The 19,648-nt window shown below is 38.4% G+C and overlaps 1 protein-coding gene and 1 long non-coding RNA gene across 9 annotated transcripts in view; one reads left to right on the forward strand and one right to left on the reverse strand.

Annotated features, from left to right (window-relative positions):
• The window catches only part of FABP12 (fatty acid binding protein 12), a 58,326-nt gene extending 42,354 nt beyond the window's left edge, over nt 1–15,972 (forward strand). For 5 of the 8 annotated variants that reach the window (XM_045454760.1, XM_045454756.1, XM_045454754.1 and 2 more), the window contains 5 exons: nt 10,469–10,633; nt 11,358–11,441; nt 13,131–13,303; nt 14,129–14,230; nt 15,834–15,972. In XM_045454760.1, the coding sequence (XP_045310716.1) occupies nt 11,369–11,441; nt 13,131–13,303; nt 14,129–14,230; nt 15,834–15,908 (423 nt within the window). In that variant the 5' untranslated portion in view covers nt 10,469–10,633; nt 11,358–11,368 and the 3' untranslated portion in view covers nt 15,909–15,972. Of the gene's footprint in view, nt 1–2,841; nt 3,121–10,468; nt 10,638–11,357; nt 11,442–13,130; nt 13,304–14,128; nt 14,231–15,833 lie in introns of those variants that run through there. The other 3 variants (XM_045454757.1, XM_045454759.1, XM_045454758.1) reach the window with 3 other exon arrangements.
• Nucleotides 1–19,648, reverse strand: part of LOC123585981 — a 267,199-nt gene that overhangs the window by 44,551 nt on the left and 203,000 nt on the right. The window lies entirely within an intron of this gene.

Here is a 19,648-nt window from a genome sequence, read left to right on the forward strand (position 1 = left end):
TGAAATGCCAGAGCTTACTTAGCTTCTTAAATTACATTTTCTGTTGGCCTTATCCATGACATAATTATAAAAACGTCTCTTCTTGATGAGAAAGCTATGGACAAAAAATGTTATCCACCACTTTTGTGTCCCAAGCAAAGGAGGCCTACCGACAACAGTTGTTATGATCTTGAGTTTTAAATAATCAAACTTGAGACTCTAAAATGGGGGCTGGCAAACATTGTTCTGTAAAGGGCCAGAGAATAAACATTTTAGGCTTTGTGGGCCATGTGGTATCTGTCTCAACTACTCAGCTCTGCTACTGCAGCATGAAAACAGCCTTAGATAATATTCAAAGGAATAAGTGTGATTGTGTTCCAATAATACTTTATCTACAGGTAGTGGCTGGAATTAGTACACAGATCAGGCTGTGCTGACCTCTGGTCTAAAATACCAACTAGTTCTCTATGTTTCTACTATACAGATATATATCCATATGGAAATACTGGGGAATTTAGCACAATTTCAGATTCTCTCTCATAATGTTGGAAACATTTTGGAAGTCTCTTTCATTCCCCATTATATACCAGAGCCTGGGGGTCTTGTGTTTAGTAGGAACTCAAATGTTTATTCAATGAATAGCAAATGAGTAAGGCCTGGGTTTTCCTAGCATGTCAATCTCTGCGTAGTGCCCACTAGGACTTGTCCAGCTCTATTACACTTCAAATTGTTTAGCTGAAGTAATGAAAGTTCGATAGGTCAAAACACTGGAGACTCTTGTATGGTGAGGCTCTCCTCTTTTTCTGTAGGAAAGTTACGAGATCTGTACTTCTGTTACGGATCAATATAGCCACATTACCTTTCTATACAAAGAGAACAGAGATCTATATCTATCATCTATCAACTCTCTCTCCCTCTCTCTCTCTTCTATTTCTATCAGTTGGTTCATTGATAGCAATGGCAATGATGAGACTCTGAAGCAACAAGGGGCAGGTGATAGCACTTTATTGCCAGAAGCCAGGGGGTTTCTATCATCATAGCAATAGGCAAAATTGAAGGGCAGCCAAGGGGGCTTGACCTGGAGGGAGATGTGGAGATGATTAATGGAACCTTGTGTCTCTAAAGGCAAAATAGATGAATAGCCAATTAGGGTGCTGCTTAATACATCAACAAAAAGAAGGCATATGAATAACAGATGGAGGGTGGTTGCCTCAATAGAAAGTCTTTATCTTTTTGCCCAGATCCTCGAGTTTAGCAAGTGTGTAGACCCTGAAACCAATAGCTAAAGAGGTGGCCAAGTCCACAGGAGGAAGACTTTGAAATGCCACGGCAAAAACATACAGTGTTAGTTTCCCCCATTTTCCTCAAAAGAGACCTAAGATATTTACTTGAGAAAATACACACTGTGGAAAGAGGACTATGCAAATATTCTGAGGGTATTCTGTCTGAATTAACATTGATTTATAGGGTTTCGAAATGTCATGGTACAGTGGAGGCATTGAGGGGCCAGGATCTGAAATAAACAGAATCCTGCCTAAGTCTGGCTCTCAAAGGCTCAGGAGGCTTGTAGACCCATCCAGGGGTCAAGTCCCTGGTCCCCAAATATATGATTGGAATTGACACATTTGGCTGTTGAAGGAAACCCACCTTGAATTCATTCAAACCAAATGAGACCTATCATAGTGGAGAAGGTGAAGTGGAAGCTTCTGAAACTGTACCTCTACAGTCCCATTCCCTCTATCTCCCATTCCCTTGCCAGTCCTGGATAAGATGGTGAATCAAACACCACCGTATTTGGTGGTGATGATGGGGGGGTGTGTGGCAGAAATTAATGCTACTCTAAATGATCTTAAGAATGACGCGGAGGTGGTCCATATCATAGCTCCATTTAATTCACCAGTCTGACCTTTGCAGAAACCAAATGAATCTCGGAGAATGACTGCAGGCTACTGCAAACTCAAATAATAACCCTAATTATGGCTACTATGCTAGATGTGTTATCTTCGCTGGTGCAGATTAATATGGCCTCGGGTATACTGTATGACATTCTTTTCGATCCCAATCAGGAAAGATCAGAGAAAGGAACAGAAACTGTTTGTATTTACGTGGAACAATATATATTTACAGGTTTGTTTGGGGTCTACGTTAACTTCTGTTGTTATAATATGATCAGATGAGATCTGAGCCGTCTGGACGTCCTACACATTGATAAGGTGAATGAGCAAGAATGCTAGCACTCGGAGACATTGGTTAAGACATATGTGTTACAGTGTATAGGAGTTTAATCTGATGGCAACTGAGTGAACTTCCACCGTTGTAAAGTGTTTAGGGATCCAGCTGGGTCAGGCCAAGTGAGGATAACTCTTCCAAAAGACAAATTGCTGCATCTTGCCTTTGTACCAGAAAGAAGGAAACAAAATTCCTTTGGCTTCTGGTGCAACATATTCCACATCTAGGAATGTGCTCCAGCTCATATATTGAGTGACAGGAATAGCTCCCTGCTTTGAATGAGAACTGGAGCAGAAAGTCAGAATTGCAGTACAAGCAGCCCTGCTCCTTGGATCGTATGATCTGGCAAACCCTAGGCCAGCAGAGGATTAGTGATGAGAAAATATGCAGTGTGGCATCACAAAACAGACCTCTGGGGTTTTGGAGCAAGACCATGCCGTCTGCAACAGAAACTTATTGCTTTATTTTTTTTCTTTTGGGGGGGGGCGCAAAAGCCGGGGGAGGGGCAGAGTGAGAGAGAGAATCTCAAGCAGGCTCTACACTTAGTGTGGAGCCCCACGTGGACTTGATCTCATGACCGTGAGATCATGACCTGATCTGAAATCAAGAGTCCGATGCTTAACCAACTGAGCCACCCAGGCGCTCTGAAACTTACAAGCTTTTTGAAAAGAGTCCCTGTGTGTCATGTGTGTCACCTGTGTTCCAGTGTGTCACCGGAGCCTAGCAGAGGCAGAATTCTTGATTGTAAGAAACCAAGTAACCATGTGTCTGGAACTGTCCATTATGAGCTAGGTTCTGTCAGACCCACAGAGTCATAGACTCAGGCAGGCCCAGCAACATTCCAAAACAAGTATGAAATTGTGGGATCAAGGCTAAGCAAGACCAGAAGATATGAGTTAACTGCATGAGCAGGTGACTCAGATCCTCATATCACCCACCACGGGTGTACCAGCACCCGTCCCTCAGATCATTCCTATACTATGTGGGGGCTCATCTAACCAGCTTATGGAATAGGAAGAGCTTGAACATGTTTTGTGGGCAGGTCGGCTTACTGTGTGGATGGAAACCAAAACGGTCAGTGGTTTAATTACACTAAGAATGGGAGGGGACTTGAAAATAGTGGTGAGGAAAAATGGTCCCAATGGACAAAGCTCAGAGTGGTGTGCCTGTTACTCATTCTATGTGGATGGAGCAGTGGCCTGAGGTGAGAATGAAGACATACTCTTGAGTAGAGGGGATAGTTTAATGGGTTGGTTGCAGGTCTGGAAGGACAAGGACTGAAAAATTGAAGCATCAAGGAATGTGGATGTATTTAAGGGAACGGGCATAAGGTGTGAAGGTTTTTGACTCGCATCTTAATGGACACCAGAAAGCATCTCACAGAATAGGCAGCGAACAAGTAGACACATGACCGGGCTAATGCGCCTTAGCTGTCTTGGAATTGGCATGATGAGCACATGAAGAGAGAACCACAGGGGCAGAGACAGAGGCCGTGCATGGACTCTATTTACTGACACTTTTCTGAAAGTCTAACCTGCCAGCAATAGAGACCTATACTGAGCTCCCAATATGAGCTCCCAATCATCAAGGAGATGATTTCCAATAGGTGATTTTCCTTGTGTTAGAGAATCAGTATGCATAAAACTCATGAAACAACACATTTGACATTTTCTTTATTTTTTTTATTTTTATTTTTATTTTATTTTTTTTATTATATGAAATTTATTGTCAAATTGGTTTCCATACAACACCCAGTGCTCATCCCAAAAGGTGCCCTCCTCAATACCCATCACCCACCCTCTCCTCCCTCCCACCCCCCATCAACCCTCAGTTTGTTCTCAGTTTTTAACAGTCTCTTATGCTTTGGCTCTCTCCCACTCTAACCTCTTTTTTTTTTTTTTTTTCTGTTTTCCTCCCCCTCCCCCATGGGTTCCTGTTAAGTTTCTCAGGATCCACATAAGAGTGAAACCATATGGTATCTGTCTTTCTCTGTATGGCTTATTTCACTTAGCATCACACTCTCCACTTCCATCCACGTTGCTACAAAAGGCCATATTTCATTTTTTCTCATTGCCACGTAGTATTCCATTGTGTATATAAACCACAATTTCTTTATCCATTCATCAGTTGATGGACATTTAGGCTCTTTCCATAGTTTGGCTATTGTTGAGAGTGCTGCTATGAACATTGGGGTACAAGTGCCCCTATGCATCAGTACTCCTGTATCCCTTGGGTCAATTCCTAGCAGTGCTATTGCTGGGTCATAGGGTAGGTCTATTTTTAATTTTCTGAGGAACCTCCACACTGCTTTCCAGAGCGGCTGCACCAATTTGCATTCCCACCAACAGTGCAAGAGGGTTCCCGTTTCTCCACATCCTCGCCAGCATCTATAGTCTCCTGATTTGTTCATTTTGGCCACTCTGACTGGCGTGAGGTGATACCTGAGTGTGGTTTTGATTTGTATTTCCCTGATAAGGAGCGATGCTGAACATCTTTTCATGTGCCTGTTGGCCATCCGGATGTCTTCTTTAGAGAAGTGTCTATTCATGTTTTCTGCCCATTTCTTCACTGGGTTATTTGTTTTTCGGGTGTGGAGTTTGGTGAGCTCTTTATAGATTTTGGATAGTAGCCCTTTGTCCGATATGTCATTTGCAAATATCTTTTCCCATTCCGTTGGTTGCCTTTTAGTTTTGTTGGTTGTTTCCTTTGCCGTGCAGAAGCTTTTTATCTTCATAAGGTCCCAGTAATTCACTTTTGCTTTTAATTCCCTTGCCTTTGGGGATGTGTCGAGTAAGAGATTGCTACGGCTGAGGTCAGAGAGGTCTTTTCCTGCTTTCTCCTCTAAGGTTTTGATGGTTTCCTGTCTCACATTCAGGTCCTTTATCCATTTTGAGTTTATTTTTGTGAATGGTGTGAGAAAGTGGTCTAGTTTCAACCTTCTGCATGTTGCTGTCCAGTTCTCCCAGCACCATTTGTTAAAGAGGCTGTCTTTTTTCCATTGGATGTTCTTTCCTGCTTTGTCAAAGATGAGTTGGCCATACGTTTGTGGGTCTAGTTCTGGGGTTTCTATTCTATTCCATTGGTCTATGTGTCTGTTTTTGTGCCAATACCATGCTGTCTTGATGATGACAGCTTTGTAGTAGAGGCTAAAGTCTGGGATTGTGATGCCTCCTGCTTTGGTCTTCTTCTTCAAAATTCCTTTGGCTATTCGGGGCCTTTTGTGGTTCCATATGAATTTTAGGATTGCTTGTTCTAGTTTCGAGAAGAATGCTGGTGCCATTTTGATTGGGATTGCATTGAATGTGTAGATAGCTTTGGGTAGTATTGACATTTTGACAATATTTATTTTTCCAATCCATGAGCAAGGAATGTCTTTCCATTTCTTTAAATCTTCTTCAATTACCTTCATAAGCTTTCTATAGTTTTCAGCATACAGATCCTTTACATCTTTGGTTAGATTTATTCCTAGGTATTTTATGCTTCTTGGTGCAATTGTGAATGGGATCAGTTTCTTTATTTGTCTTTCTGTTGCTTCATTGTTAGTGTATAAGAATGCAACTGATTTCTGTACATTGATTTTGTATCCTGCAACTTCGCTGAATTCATGTATCAATTCTAGCAGACTTTTGGTGGAGTCTATCGGATTTTCCATGTATAATATCATGTCATCTGCAAAAAGCGAAAGCTTGATTTCATCTTTGCCAATTTTGATGCCTTTGATTTCCTTTTGTTGTCTGATTGCTGATGCTAGAACTTCCAGCACTATATTAAACAACAGCGGTGAGAGTGGGCATCCCTGTCGTGTTCCTGATCTCAGGGAAAAAGCTCTCAGTTTTTCCCCGTTGAGGATGATGTTAGCTGTGGGCTTTTCATAAATGGCTTTTATGATCTTTAAGTATGTTCCTTCTATCCCGACTTTCTCAAGGGTTTTTATTAGAAAGGGTGCTGGATTTTGTCGAAGGCCTTTTCTGCATCGATTGACAGGATCATATGGTTCTTCTCTTTTTTTTTGTTAATGTGATGTATCACGTTGATTGATTTGCAAATGTTGAACCAGCCCTGCATCCCAGGAATGAATCCCACTTGATCATGGTGAATAATTCTTTTTATATGCCGTTGAATTCGATTTGCTAGTATCTTATTGAGAATTTTTGCATCCATATTCATCAGGGATATTGGCCGGTAGTTCTCTTTTTTTACTGGGTCTCTGTCTGGTTTAGGGATCAAAGTAATACTGGCTTCATAGAATGAGTCTGGAAGTTTTCCTTCCCTTTCTATTTCTTGGAATAGCTTGAGAAGGATAGGTATTATCTCTGCTTTAAACGTCTGGTAGAACTCCCCTGGGAAGCCATCTGGTCCTGGACTCTTATTTGTTGGGAGATTTTTGATAACCGATTCAATTTCTTCGCTGGTTATGGGTCTGCTCAAGCTTTCTATTTCCTCCTGATTGAGTTTTGGAAGAGTGTGGGTGTTCAGGAATTTGTCCATTTCTTCCAGGTTGTCCAATTTGTTGGCATATAATTTTTCATAGTATTCCCTGATAATTGTTTGTATCTCTGAGGGATTGGTTGTAATAATTCCATTTTCATTCATGATTTTATCTATTTGGGTCATCTCCCTTTTCTTTTTGAGAAGCCTGGCTAGAGGTTTGTCAATTTTGTTTATTTTTTCAAAAAACCAACTCTTGGTTTCGTTGATCTGCTCTACAGTTTTTTTAGACTCTATATTGTTTATTTCTGCTCTGATCTTTATTATTTCTCTTCTTCTGCTGGGTTTGGGGTGTCTTTGCTGCTCTGCTTCTATTTCCTTTAGGTGTGCTGTTAGATTTTGTATCTGGGATTTTTCTTGTTTCTTGAGATAGGCCTGGATTGCAATGTATTTTCCTCTCAGGACTGCCTTTGCTGCGTCCCAAAGCGTTTGGATTGTTGTATTTTCATTTTCGTTTGTTTCCATATATTTTTTAATTTCTTCTCTAATTGCCTGGTTGACCCACTCATTCGTTAGTAGGGTGTTCTTTAACCTCCATGCTTTTGGAGGTTTTCCAGACTTCTTCCTGTGGTTGATTTCAAGCTTCATAGCATTGTGGTCTGAAAGTATGCATGGTATAATTTCAATTCTGGTAAACTTATGAAGGGCTGTTTTGTGACCCAGTATATGATCTATCTTGGAGAATGTTCCATGTGCACTCGAGAAGAAAGTATATTCTGTTGCTTTGGGATGCAGAGTTCTAAATATATCTGTCAAGTCCATCTGATCCAATGTCTCATTCAGGGCCCTTGTTTCTTTATGGACCGTGTGTCTAGATGATCTATCCATTTCTGTAAGTGGGGTGTTAAAGTCCCCTGCAATTACCACATTCTTATCAATAAGGTTGCTTATGTTTATGAGTAGTTGTTTTATATATTTGGGGGCTCCGGTATTCGGCGCATAGACATTTATAATTGTTAGCTCTTCCTGATGAATAGACCTTGTAACTATTATATAATGTCCTTCTTCATCTCTTGTTACAGCCTTTAATTTAAAGTCTAGTTTGTCTGATATAAGTATGGCTACTCCAGCTTTCTTTTGGCTTCCAGTAGCATGATAAATAGATCTCCATCCCCTCACTCTCAATCTAAAGGTGTCCTCAGGTCTAAAATGAGTCTCTTGTAGACAGCAAATAGATGGGTCTTGTATTTTTATCCATTCTGATACCCTATGTCTTTTGGTTGGCGCATTTAATCCATTTACATTCAGTGTTATTATAGAAAGATACGGGTTTAGAGTCATTGTGATGTCTGTATGTTTTATGCTTGTAGTGTTGTCTCTGGTACTTTGTCTCACAGGGTCCCCCTTAGGATCTCTTGTAGGGCTGGTTTAGTGGTGACAAATTCCTTCAGTTTTTGTTTGTTTGGGAAGACCTTTATCTCTCCTTCTATTCTAAATGACAGACTTGCTGGATAAAGGATTCTCGGCTGCATATTTTTTCTGTCTAGCACACTGAAAATCTCGTGCCAATTCTTTCTGGCCTGCCAAGTTTCAAAAGAGAGATCAGTCACGAGTCTTATAGGTCTCCCTTTATATGTGAGGGCACGTTTACCCCTTGCTGCTTTCAGAATTTTCTCTTTATCCTTGTATTTTGCCAGTTTCACTATGATATGTCGTGCAGAAGATCGATTCAAGTTACGTCTGAAGGGAGTTCTCTGTGCCTCTTGGATTTCAATGCCTTTTTCCTTCCCCAGTTCAGGGAAGTTCTCAGCTATTATTTCTTCGAGTACCCCTTCAGCACCTTTCCCTCTCTCTTCCTCCTCTGGGATACCAATTATGCGTATATTATTTCTTTTTAGCGTATCACTTAGTTCTCTAATTTTCCCCTCATACTCCTGGATTTTTTTATCTTTTTCTCAGCTTCCTCTTTTTCCATAACTTTATCTTCTAGTTCACCTATTCTCTCCTCTGCCTCTTCAATCCGAGCCGTGGTGGTTTCCATTTTGTTTTGCATTTCATTTAAAGCGTTTTTCAGCTCCTCGTGACTGTTCCTTAGTCCCTTGATCTCTGTAGCAAGAGATTCTCTGCTGTCCTGTATACTGTTTTCAAGCCCAGCGATTAATTTTATGACTATTATTCTAAATTCACTTTCTGTTTTATTATTTAAATCCTTTTTGATCAGCTCATTAGCTGTTGTTATTTCCTGGAGATTCTTCTGAGGGGAATTCTTCCGCTTGGTCATTTTGGATAGTCCCTGGTGTGGTGAGGACCTGCAGAGCACTTCCCCTGTGCTGTGGTGTATAACTGGAGTTGGTGGGCGGAGTCGCAGTCAGACCTGATGTGCCCCTGGCCCACCGCTGGGGCCACAGTCAGACTGGTGTGTGCCTTCTCTTCCCCTCTCCTAGGGGCGGGATTCACTGTGGGGTGGCGTGGCCCGTCTGGGCTACTTGCACACTGCCAGGCTTGTGATGCTGGGGATCTGGCGTATTAGCTGGGGTGGGTAGGCAAGGTGCACGGGGGCAGGACGGGCAGGCTTAGCTCGCTTCTCCTTAGGTGATCCACTTCGGGAGGGGCCCTGTGGCAGCGGGAGGGAGTCAGATCCGCTGCCGGAGGTTTGGCTCCTCCGCAGAAGCACAGAGTTGGGTGTTTGCGCAGAGCGAGGAAGTTCCCTGGCAGGAACTGGTTCTCTTTGGGATTTTGGCTGGGGGATGGGCGGGGGAGATGGTGCTGGCGAGCGCCTTTGTTACCCACCAAACTGAGCTCTGTCGTCCAGGGGCTCAGCAGCTCTCCCTCCCTTTGTCCTCCAGCCTTCCCGCTTTCCGAGCAGAGCTGTTAACTTATGACCTCCCAGACGCTAAGTCGCGCTTGCTGTCGGAACACAGTCCGTCAGGCCCCTCCGCTTTTGCCCGCCAGACTCGGGAGCTCTGCTTGGCCGGCGAGCCGCCCCTCCGCCCCGGCTCCCTCCCACCAGTCCGTGGAGCATGCACCGCCTTGCCGCCCTTCCTACCCTCTTCCGTGGGCCTCTCGTCTGCGCTTGGCTCCAGCGATTCCGTTCTGCTAATCCTCTGGCGGTTTTCTGGGTTATTTAGGCAGGTGTAGGTGGAATCTAAGTGATCAGCAGGACGCGCGGTGAGCCCAGCGTCCTCCTACGCCGCCATCTTCCCAAGAGTCCTGACATTTTCTTTAAAAAAAATCCTAGGAATTTTAATAAATTCAGTGCTTAATTGTAGTATTTTTAGTACCTTCAATGGTAAGTCATTTCCTGGCCTTGGTCTCACGCTATTCAACTAAGTGGGGATAAATATAAATTGTACACATTAATGTAAAAAAAATTTTAATAGTAAACTTCCTAACACAGGAAAGGAAAACAAACTATGGTATCTTTTTCAACCATCGTTGGGACATTAAATCAATGGTGTATGCAAAATTGCTTAGCTCATATTAGGTATATAATACTGGGTTCTCCATAAATGTTAGTTGAGTAATTATCAGTAAGACCATTGACCTGGGTAAGTGCTTTAACAGATATTTATAGATATTGGATATTTAATATTTTAATTGGAATTGTTATAAAATGCTATTCTCCTGTCTTAAAAAATTTTATAATTTCACTTTTTCTTACTAATTCTGTGTTAGGACATGGACATCAAGCATTGCCTAGAATTAATAATGGTGTTCTCAGGGCTGATGGCATGTGTAAGGCTGTGCTTGTCTTTTAACCTTTGGAGTCTCCTCTTCTCTAGTTGGTGTATTTGCTATTATATCCCTTATCCTCTGTTCTGATTCCTTACAGATATCAGAGGACATCAGAGTGTTTCAGCCAAGACTGAAAGGAGTAAAACCTAGCCTAAATTAAGCGGGATTTACTAAGAAGATATTTGTGTTTTCATGGCAATGATGACTCTCTAAGCTCATGGAAAATTGAACTGGCATCTGGAAAAGCATCAGTAACAAGGCTGTGTGTGTATGTGTGTGTGTGTGTGAACACAATCTCTTTCTTTCCTTCTTTTCTATGTTCCATTCTCTTTCTCAATATGTTCATGGCTTAAAATGATTGTTCTAGCCCTCACTAAATTTAACTTTTTAGTTCAAATGTCAAATACCATCTATGAAGTCTTTCTGGTTCTTAGTTCAAAATATCAAGGAATGAGAATGTGATAAGATCTCTAAACAGCTGATAAATGGGCTTATTCTATTTTTTAAATATAATTTATTGACAAATTGGTTACCATACAGCACCCAGCGCTCACCCCAACAAGTGAAATGGGCTTATTCTAGATCACCCTTTGTCAGAGAAAGAGAGACAAACACCTGCAGTAGAGGGATTCTATGGCATAAACATAGCTGCCTAGTTCCACCCCTTACGCACTGGTTTATGTGTGTTTGTGGCAGTTCCTAGGGAAGGAACTAGAATTTGTAAACCTATTTTTAATCCTAAATTAGAGATGGAAAATTATATCTGGTCCTGCCAAAAATTGTTTTCATTTTCATCTTGACCAGTTTACATTTGAGAGAGCTTTCCTGCTTTGTATTGTATTCAGGAAAGATAACAAGGACTAGAGTTCCTAATATTTTCCCCTGACTTTTCTGTGCTATCCACCAAAATTGTATGAAAAACAAGTTCTAACACTATTTCAGGGAAAAACAACATACTCATCCTAATGATGTTATTTTTCCTTAAGATCAACTTAGAATGGTTGATCAGCTCCAAGGAACATGGAAATCCATTTCTTGTGAAAATTTTGAAGAATATATGAAAGAGCTGGGTGAGCCGTTTTTACTTTTATATTGTAGCCAGGAAAAATGGGAGACTTGATAACACAGACACTCGCTTTGTATGATATCAGATTAATCTTGGGCCCCTCCCTCCAATAGAGATATAAAAGCAATCACATAGAAACAATCGGCATTGGTTCAGAACCTAGATGCAGTTCCATGCAACATTAGTTTATAATCGGCAGAATCCTGTCCTCACGTAATTTACCATGGATTTACACAGATAAAACATACACGTGCCATATGCTAAATGGCAAATTATTTGCATAAATAATTTAAAGCAAACGGTCATAATTATTTTTAAAAATGATCATTTCGCAAGCATTTGCTCCAAATCTTTAGAGGATCTTCAGAATAGATCTTGTTTTCTAGTTTCAGGTGGCTGCTGGCCCTCCTTAGTGACCGGCCACCATTGTCACATTGTCTTCTTCTCTTCTAGAGTCTAACATCTCTTTTCCTTTTCTTATAAGGAAAGTTTCTTACGATGAAATTGTGATTATCTTTAGGCTCCACATGGATGATCCAAGATAAACTCCGGATTTTGAGATCCTTGAGTTAACCATATCCACAAAGTCCCCTTTAGCACATAAAGTGATGCACAGGTTCCAGGGATTAGGGTGTGAATATCTTCGGGAATAATTATCTAATATATCACGACTTGTTGTGTTTCACATTGTGCATTCATGAGGCATATTACGGTGTTTCTGTAAAGTATTATGTAACAATAACAAAAATTTATACCTATATGGACTGACACAGAAAATCTCCAAGATATAGAGATAGGGGAAAAAGTAAGTGGAATAATAATTTATATTTTATTTTAATTTATATTATTTTTATTTTATTTTATTTTATTTATATGTATTTATTTATTTATATTTATTTATATTTATTTATATTTATATATTTTATATAATTTATATAAAATATACATTTATATAATACATAATATATATTTATATAATATATAAATATATATTATATATATAATATATATTTATATATTATATATATAAATTATATATAATATATATTATTTATATATATAAATTATATTAATTATATAAATATAATATATAAATATATATTTACATAAATATTTATTTATTTATTTTATTTATATTTATTTAATTTATATTTTAAAAAATCCTATATATAGTGGCAGTGGTTGCATAACATTTACTTAATGCCACTTAACTGTACACTTTAAAATGGTGAAAATGGTAAATTTTATATGTATTTTAGCATAACACAAAATATGTAATGGAAGGAAACAGACTCTATATATGTGTACATATAAGAATGTAAGTGAAGAGATAAAGATGTTGAATAATTCATGCCAAAGGATTTTGTCTGTATAAATGAGTACATTTTAAAATAGGGAGATGGTTCATAGCTTTAATCAAATTTTCGAAGAGGTTCTTCATGAACCAACAAGACCAGTAACTACAGGACTAAAGAAAAATGATGACCACCAGCCAAAACTAGAGACTAATTTTATTTTGCAAAATATAATCTATTTTAACTTATAAAGGTGCTACTTGCTTCAGATACTTGAATTCATGCAGAATTTAATCTGTTTAACTCACAAACCTAGTTAGTAAAGAATTATACAGCTAACATGAGTTTCCAAAGCCAGTAACGGATTTAACCATAGTGTCCTTTTATCTGATTCCTAGGAATAGGAAGAGCCAGAAGGAAACTTGGCTGTCTGGCAAAACCCACGGTGACCATCAGTACACAGGAAGGTCTGATCACTATAAAAACCAGAAGCATCTTTAAAAATAATGAGATCTCCTTTAAACTGGGAGAAGAGTTTGAGGAAAATACACCAGGTGGCCATAAAACCAAGGTGAGGCCTTCAACACTCTTTTAGATAAATTTGATAAGAATGCTAATTCAAAATCATTCTAAGTAAATCATGAATTATAGCAAACACATCTAAAGTCTGTATTAGATCAACTTGGGCTAAAATCTAGGTCTCAGGATCTTAAATTTTAATATGCATACAAATCTCCTGTGATGCTTATGAAAAATGCCTCCTTGTAGGTCCCATCCTCACAGGCTCTGATATCTGGTGTAGGCACCTGAAAACTGTATTTCTAACAACAATTCTGATGCAGATGCTTAGCTGACCTATTTTGAGAATTATTTCCTTAGATTCTTCTCTCAAACAAAGTTCTGCCTTTCTACTTTGTAGCAGTTTCCTACCAAGCATAAAGTCACAATGAATAAAATGTGTATTAGCCAGTATAGGTGAGGTTAGTGACAGATTAACCACAGGCCCTCATGACTTAACACAATGGGAATTGCTTTCTAATTTATAGTACATATTCACCATTGTTGTGGGGTTGAAGAATCTTCTGTGTGTGTGGTGGTGAGGGGACAGGAAACAGGGTATCTACCCCTCTTATTTCTCAGGGAGAAGAAAGTTTTAATTATTATTCAAGACAATATTATGTTTTTACTCTTAAAAAGCCTCCTCCCCCAGAAGCCCCGAGAAGAATCAGCCAACAAATTTAGTGTTGACAAAGTCTTAAAATATAAATGAAACTATAAACACCACTCTAAAACTACCTGAGAGCATCACAAAAGCTGAAAAGAATTTGGTACTTCATAGAATTTTAGTGTTCACATGTGACGATCTGAGCTGAATTTGGTTTTGTCTGTTTTCCAGAGTGTGGTAAACTTAGATAATGAGTCTCTGATTCAAGTTCAGGACTGGAATGGCAAAGAGACCACCATAAAGAGAAAGGTGGTGGATGGGAAAATGGTGGTGGTGAGTGAGCAGTTTGTCATTATTTTTTTCACCATCTGTAACACCTCTATATAAAATCACTCAGATGTCTTATTCTAAAATGATGGAAGTAAATGTGATTTTTCTTTTTCTCTTGCTTTATAAGAATGTGGGAAAACATTGGCAGATAAATGTATGATCAAGAATCGTATAAAATGTGCATGGATTGAGGAACTAAAAAAACTAAAGAACATAAAAAAATGTGTTGCCTACTTCTTTGACTTGTCATAAACCAAAGCAAGCATGCATTGTGCAATAAAGATTTCAGCAGGGATTTCAAGTTGTTGTTAATCCTTCACTCCATACCAGGATTAATTTCTCACTGTTTTCCAGTTCAACACCAAACATGTGGAAAGGAAATTTAAACTAATGCAAAGCTTAAGTGGTATCGACTTGGTGTATGGATGAGTTGACACAATTAAAAACTAACATTTCTGTGGTTGTTGTGTCTGCATGTTTTCATATATTATTTACCCACTCCTCACAATAATCCTGTGAGGTAAGACTTGTTAGTCCATTTACCAGGTGAGAAAACTGAGATTCAGCCACTGACTTAACCTAAGCATATTCAGCTAGAAAAACATGGTGGTGCTGGGATTAAAACCCAGGTTGGCTTCATTCCCAAGTATACTTTTTTAAGTCCACCCTTCTCTCTCTGAGGATGGCTTCTCAGTTCATCTTTCTCCCTACACAGTGGAGGGATATACGCCAATGATTCTTCTTCCCAAACTGCCAATTCCACAAAAATGAATAAAAAAGCCATTTTGGACATAATATCAAACAGTTCTAAGGGAATATGTAAGAATTGTGTGGACGTGAAAAACAAACAAACAAACAAACAAACAAACAAACAAACAAACAAACCTATCTTCATTTCTTCACATAAGGATATTTTTTCTTTCCACAATGAAGAGTACATTTTCCTTACAAAGTAGTAAGTAGAGGACTAAGGATACTTGATTTTATTGCTCCTTATAATGGCATAATCACCAAACAGATGGGTTTTTAGTTCATTAGGAAGAATATTAGATTCAGAATCTAAAATGTACATTTCCATCTCTGCCATTCAGTACTTACATGACTTTGGATGAGTCATTTATCTTTTCCAAATTCAGTTCACTTGTCTTAAAAAAATGTAGAAATGTCTTCATGGTTTCTTTGACAGAATTAAATGCCATTATGTATACATTAGTGCTCTAAAAACCATAAAATACTATATCAATGTAACAATGTCATTATTTGAAAATGTAGGGTTATGTGCAATCGCAAAAATGCTTCAATGTAGGCATTTAAAATGTTTGAATAAAGACTGAAGTTTCTATAGTATATGTATTGTTTATATATATACACATATTTACAATATATATGTATATACCGCACATACCCTATTTAATATATGATTTGTCACCCTCCCCCCCACACACACATACACACACACACATGTGGCAAAATCAGCTAACAGTTGGTATCTATTGTTCTCTATGTAGATCTCTTTTCAAAACTCCTATGGATAGTACTTAGTTTGCATGGTTCTAAAAGTCAGTTTCACCAACAATACTGATATATCTCATCCTTTGTCTTCTAGGAAAGTGCCGTGAACAATGTTATCTGCACTCGGACATATGAGAGAGTACAAACAAACTCAGCCTCCAACTCTTAAGCACTCCCAAATTGTGATACAGACTGCTGAGGCTGTTTAAATAAAACTCCAAAGTAAAATGTTATGACTGCTAATATGAGAGAGCCTACGCACAAACGTTGGCAATTTTGGTTTCCCAGCTTTGTATACCTGTATTCTATGGTACTTTGGTATTGGCAGCTATAGGAAACCAGAATGATATTCAGGGCTGCTATAATATAATCAAAGTCACTTCATATTGATTTTTTTTCTCATTTGACATACTATGTTAACCCTTTAAATTCAACATGACCTGCCCTAATAGGGAAAATAATATTAATTTACTAAAAAAAAACCTTTTTATAGGGGCTGGAGATACATCAGAAAACAAAACACAAAAATCTATGCCCTGTTAGAGTTTACAATCAAGTTGCATTGGAGGCTGTTTGGGATGATTCAGATTTCAGATTTAACTTATTATAGTATATAATGATTTGTATTTAGAAAGAATTTTGTCCTAAATGCTCAGGATTTTTTTCTTTCATAATTGAGTGTTTGTTGGTTGATCGGTACAGACATTTCAATTTGTACACAATTCTTAACATATGTACCGATAATCTAAAAAATCATGTAGTTGTGATTCTTTTCTAAAAGTTATTCTATGATGTCCAGCTTAAAATTTGGAGGCAAATTTTCTTTGACAGTGTATCAGGTACCCATATCTTCAAGGCTGATGTGCTGTTACATTGTCAAATGCCATCAATTAACAATTTAATAGTATATACACTACATATTCACATTTTCAATCTTGCACAGCACATTAACAAAGTTACTAGGAAAACTGGATTACCACAACCAAGATGTTACAGAGTATACAAAATTCTCACAGGAAGAACCAAGATCAAAGAGTGGTCTTTTTTAGGAAACAATTCTACCAAAAACAACATCGGAATAGAAGTACTTTAAAATGTTCAATACATGTCATTTGCCAAGAGTGGAAGTTTGACTTCTTCTTTGCCAATTTTCATGCCTTTTATTTCTCTTTATTTTCTGATTTCTGAGGCTAGGACTTCTAGTACTGTGTTGAACAACCGTGGTGAGAGTGGGCATCTCTGTTGTGTTCCTGACCTTAGAGGGAAAGCTCTTAGTTTTTCTTCATTGAGGATGGTATTAGCTGTGGGCCTTTCACATATGGGCTTTATGTTGTTGACATATGTTCCTTCTATTCCCTACTTTCTTGAGGGTTTTTGCCAAGAAAGGATGCTGTATTTTGTCAAACGCTTTTTCTGCATCTATTGAGAGGATCATATGGTTCTTATCCTTTCTTTTACTAATGTTGTGTATCACATTCATTGGTTTCATTCTTGGCAGATGACAGGTTACTGTACATGTAAAACCTGAAAGACTCCACCAAAAAATTGCTGGAACTGACAGGTGAATTCAGCAAAGTTGCAGGATATAAAAGCAATGTACAGAAATCGGTTGCATATCACGATAATGGAGCAACAGAAAGAGAAACCAAAGAATTGATCTCATTTACAATTGCACCCAAACCCCTAAGATACCTAGTAATAAACCTAACCAAAGAGGTAAAGGATCTGTATGCTGAAAAATATAGAAACTTATGAAAGAAATTGAAGAAGACACAAAGAAATGGAAAAACATTCCATGCTCATGGATTAGAAGAACAAATATTGCTAAAGCTATCTGCACATTCAATGCAACACCTATCAAAATAACACCAGCATTCTTCACAGAGCTAGAACAGACAATTTTAAAATTTGTATGGAAGAAGTAAAGACCCCAAATATCCAAGGTAATGTTGAAAAAGAAAACCAAAGCTTGAGGAATCACAATTCCAGACTTCAAGCTGTATTACAAAACTATAATCATCAAGACAGTACGGTGCTGGTACAAAATCAGATACATTGATCAATGGAACAGAATAGAGAACCCAGAAATGGAGCCACAAATGTAGGGCCAACTAATTTTTGACAAAACAGAAAAGAGTATCTAATGGAAAAAAAGATAGTCTTTTCAGCAAACGGTGCTGGGAAAGCTGGACAGCTACATGCAGAAGAAAGAAACTGGACCACTTTCTTAACCATACACAAAAATAAATTCAAAATGGATGAAAGACATAAATGTGAGACAAAAAACCTATCAAAATCCTAGAGGAGAAAATAGGCAGCAACCTCTTTAATCAAGGCCTCAGCAACTTATTAGACATGTCTCCAGAGGCAAAGGAAATAAAAGCAAAATGAACTATTGAGACCCCATCAAGATAAAAAGCTTCTGCACTGCAAAGGAAATAGTCAACAAAACTAAAAGGCAATTTGACGGAATGAGAGAAGATACTTGCAAATGACATACTGGATAAAGTGTTAGTATCCAAAATCTATAAAAAGTTATCAAACTCAACACCCCCCAAAACCAAATAATCCAGTAAAGGAATGGGGAGAAGCCATGAATAGACACTTCTCCAAAGAAGACATCCAGATGGCTAATAGACACATGAAAAGGTGTCCAACATCACTCATCATAAGAGAAAGACAAATCCAAACCATAGTGAGATACCACCTCATACCTGTCAGAATGGTTAAAATTAACAACTCAGGAAACAACAGATATTGGGGAGGATGTGGAGAAAGGGGAACTCTTTTACACTGTTGGTGGGAATGCAAACTGGTGCAGCTGCTCTGGAAAACAGAGTGGAGGTTCCTCAAAAAATTAAAAATAGAACTACCTATGACCCAGCAATTGCACTACTAGGTATTTATTTAAAGGATATAAAAATGTTGATTTAAAGGGGCACATGTCCCCCAATGCTTATAGCAGCACTATCAACAATAGCCAAACTATGGAAAAAGCCCAAATGTCCATCAGTTGATGAATGGAAAAAGAAGATGTGATATGTATATATATACATAATGGAATATTACTTGATCAAAAAAGAATGAAATTTTGCCATGTGCAACAACATGGGTGGAACTAGAATGTATTATGCTAAGCAAAATAAGTCAGTCAGAGAAAGACAAATATCATACAATTTCACTCACATGTGGAATTTAAGAAACACAACAGATAAACATAGGGGGAGGGAATGAAAAATAAGATAAAAACAGAGAGGGAGGCAAAACATAAGAGACTTTTAAATACAGAGGACAAACTGAGGGTTGCTGGAGGGGAGGTGGGTGGGGGTTAAATGGGTGGTTAAAGGGCTAAACAGGTGATGGGCATTAAGGAAGGCTCTTGTTGGGATGAACACTGGGTGTTGTATGTAAGTGATGAATCACTGGGTTCTACTCCTGAAACTGATACTACACTGTATATTAACTTACTTGAATTTAAGTAAATAAATTAAAAAAAATGTTCAAGACATGTTAAATGAACAACTGACTCCAAATTGCCATTAAGTATGCTTGGTGTTATAGGATATACGAATTACCCCATCTACAGAATGTTAGGTTGACACCCAAGATATTCAAAGCCTCCCATATTCAATTTCCTACTAGTTTCTGGTTGTACCGAAAAATAAACAACCAGCAAATGATTTCACCTCTTTCAAAAAAGCATTTACACTTAAAAAATGGGATGAGGTGGGATTACCTCTTCCTTAAAAATGTTTCTGGAGCTACTAAAAAACTTGCATTTACAAAACAGTTGATAACAATATTCCTCTGGATTGCACAAGAAAGGAGACAGGGACCACTGATAAGACATGGGATATGACACTAATCAGTCTGGGTCCTTTCTCTCCTGCTTCATCAGAGGCTGGACTC

The sequence above is a fragment of the Leopardus geoffroyi genome, chromosome C3 (genome assembly GCF_018350155.1).
Source record: "Leopardus geoffroyi isolate Oge1 chromosome C3, O.geoffroyi_Oge1_pat1.0, whole genome shotgun sequence".
Classification (NCBI taxonomy): Eukaryota; Metazoa; Chordata; class Mammalia; order Carnivora; family Felidae; genus Leopardus; species Leopardus geoffroyi.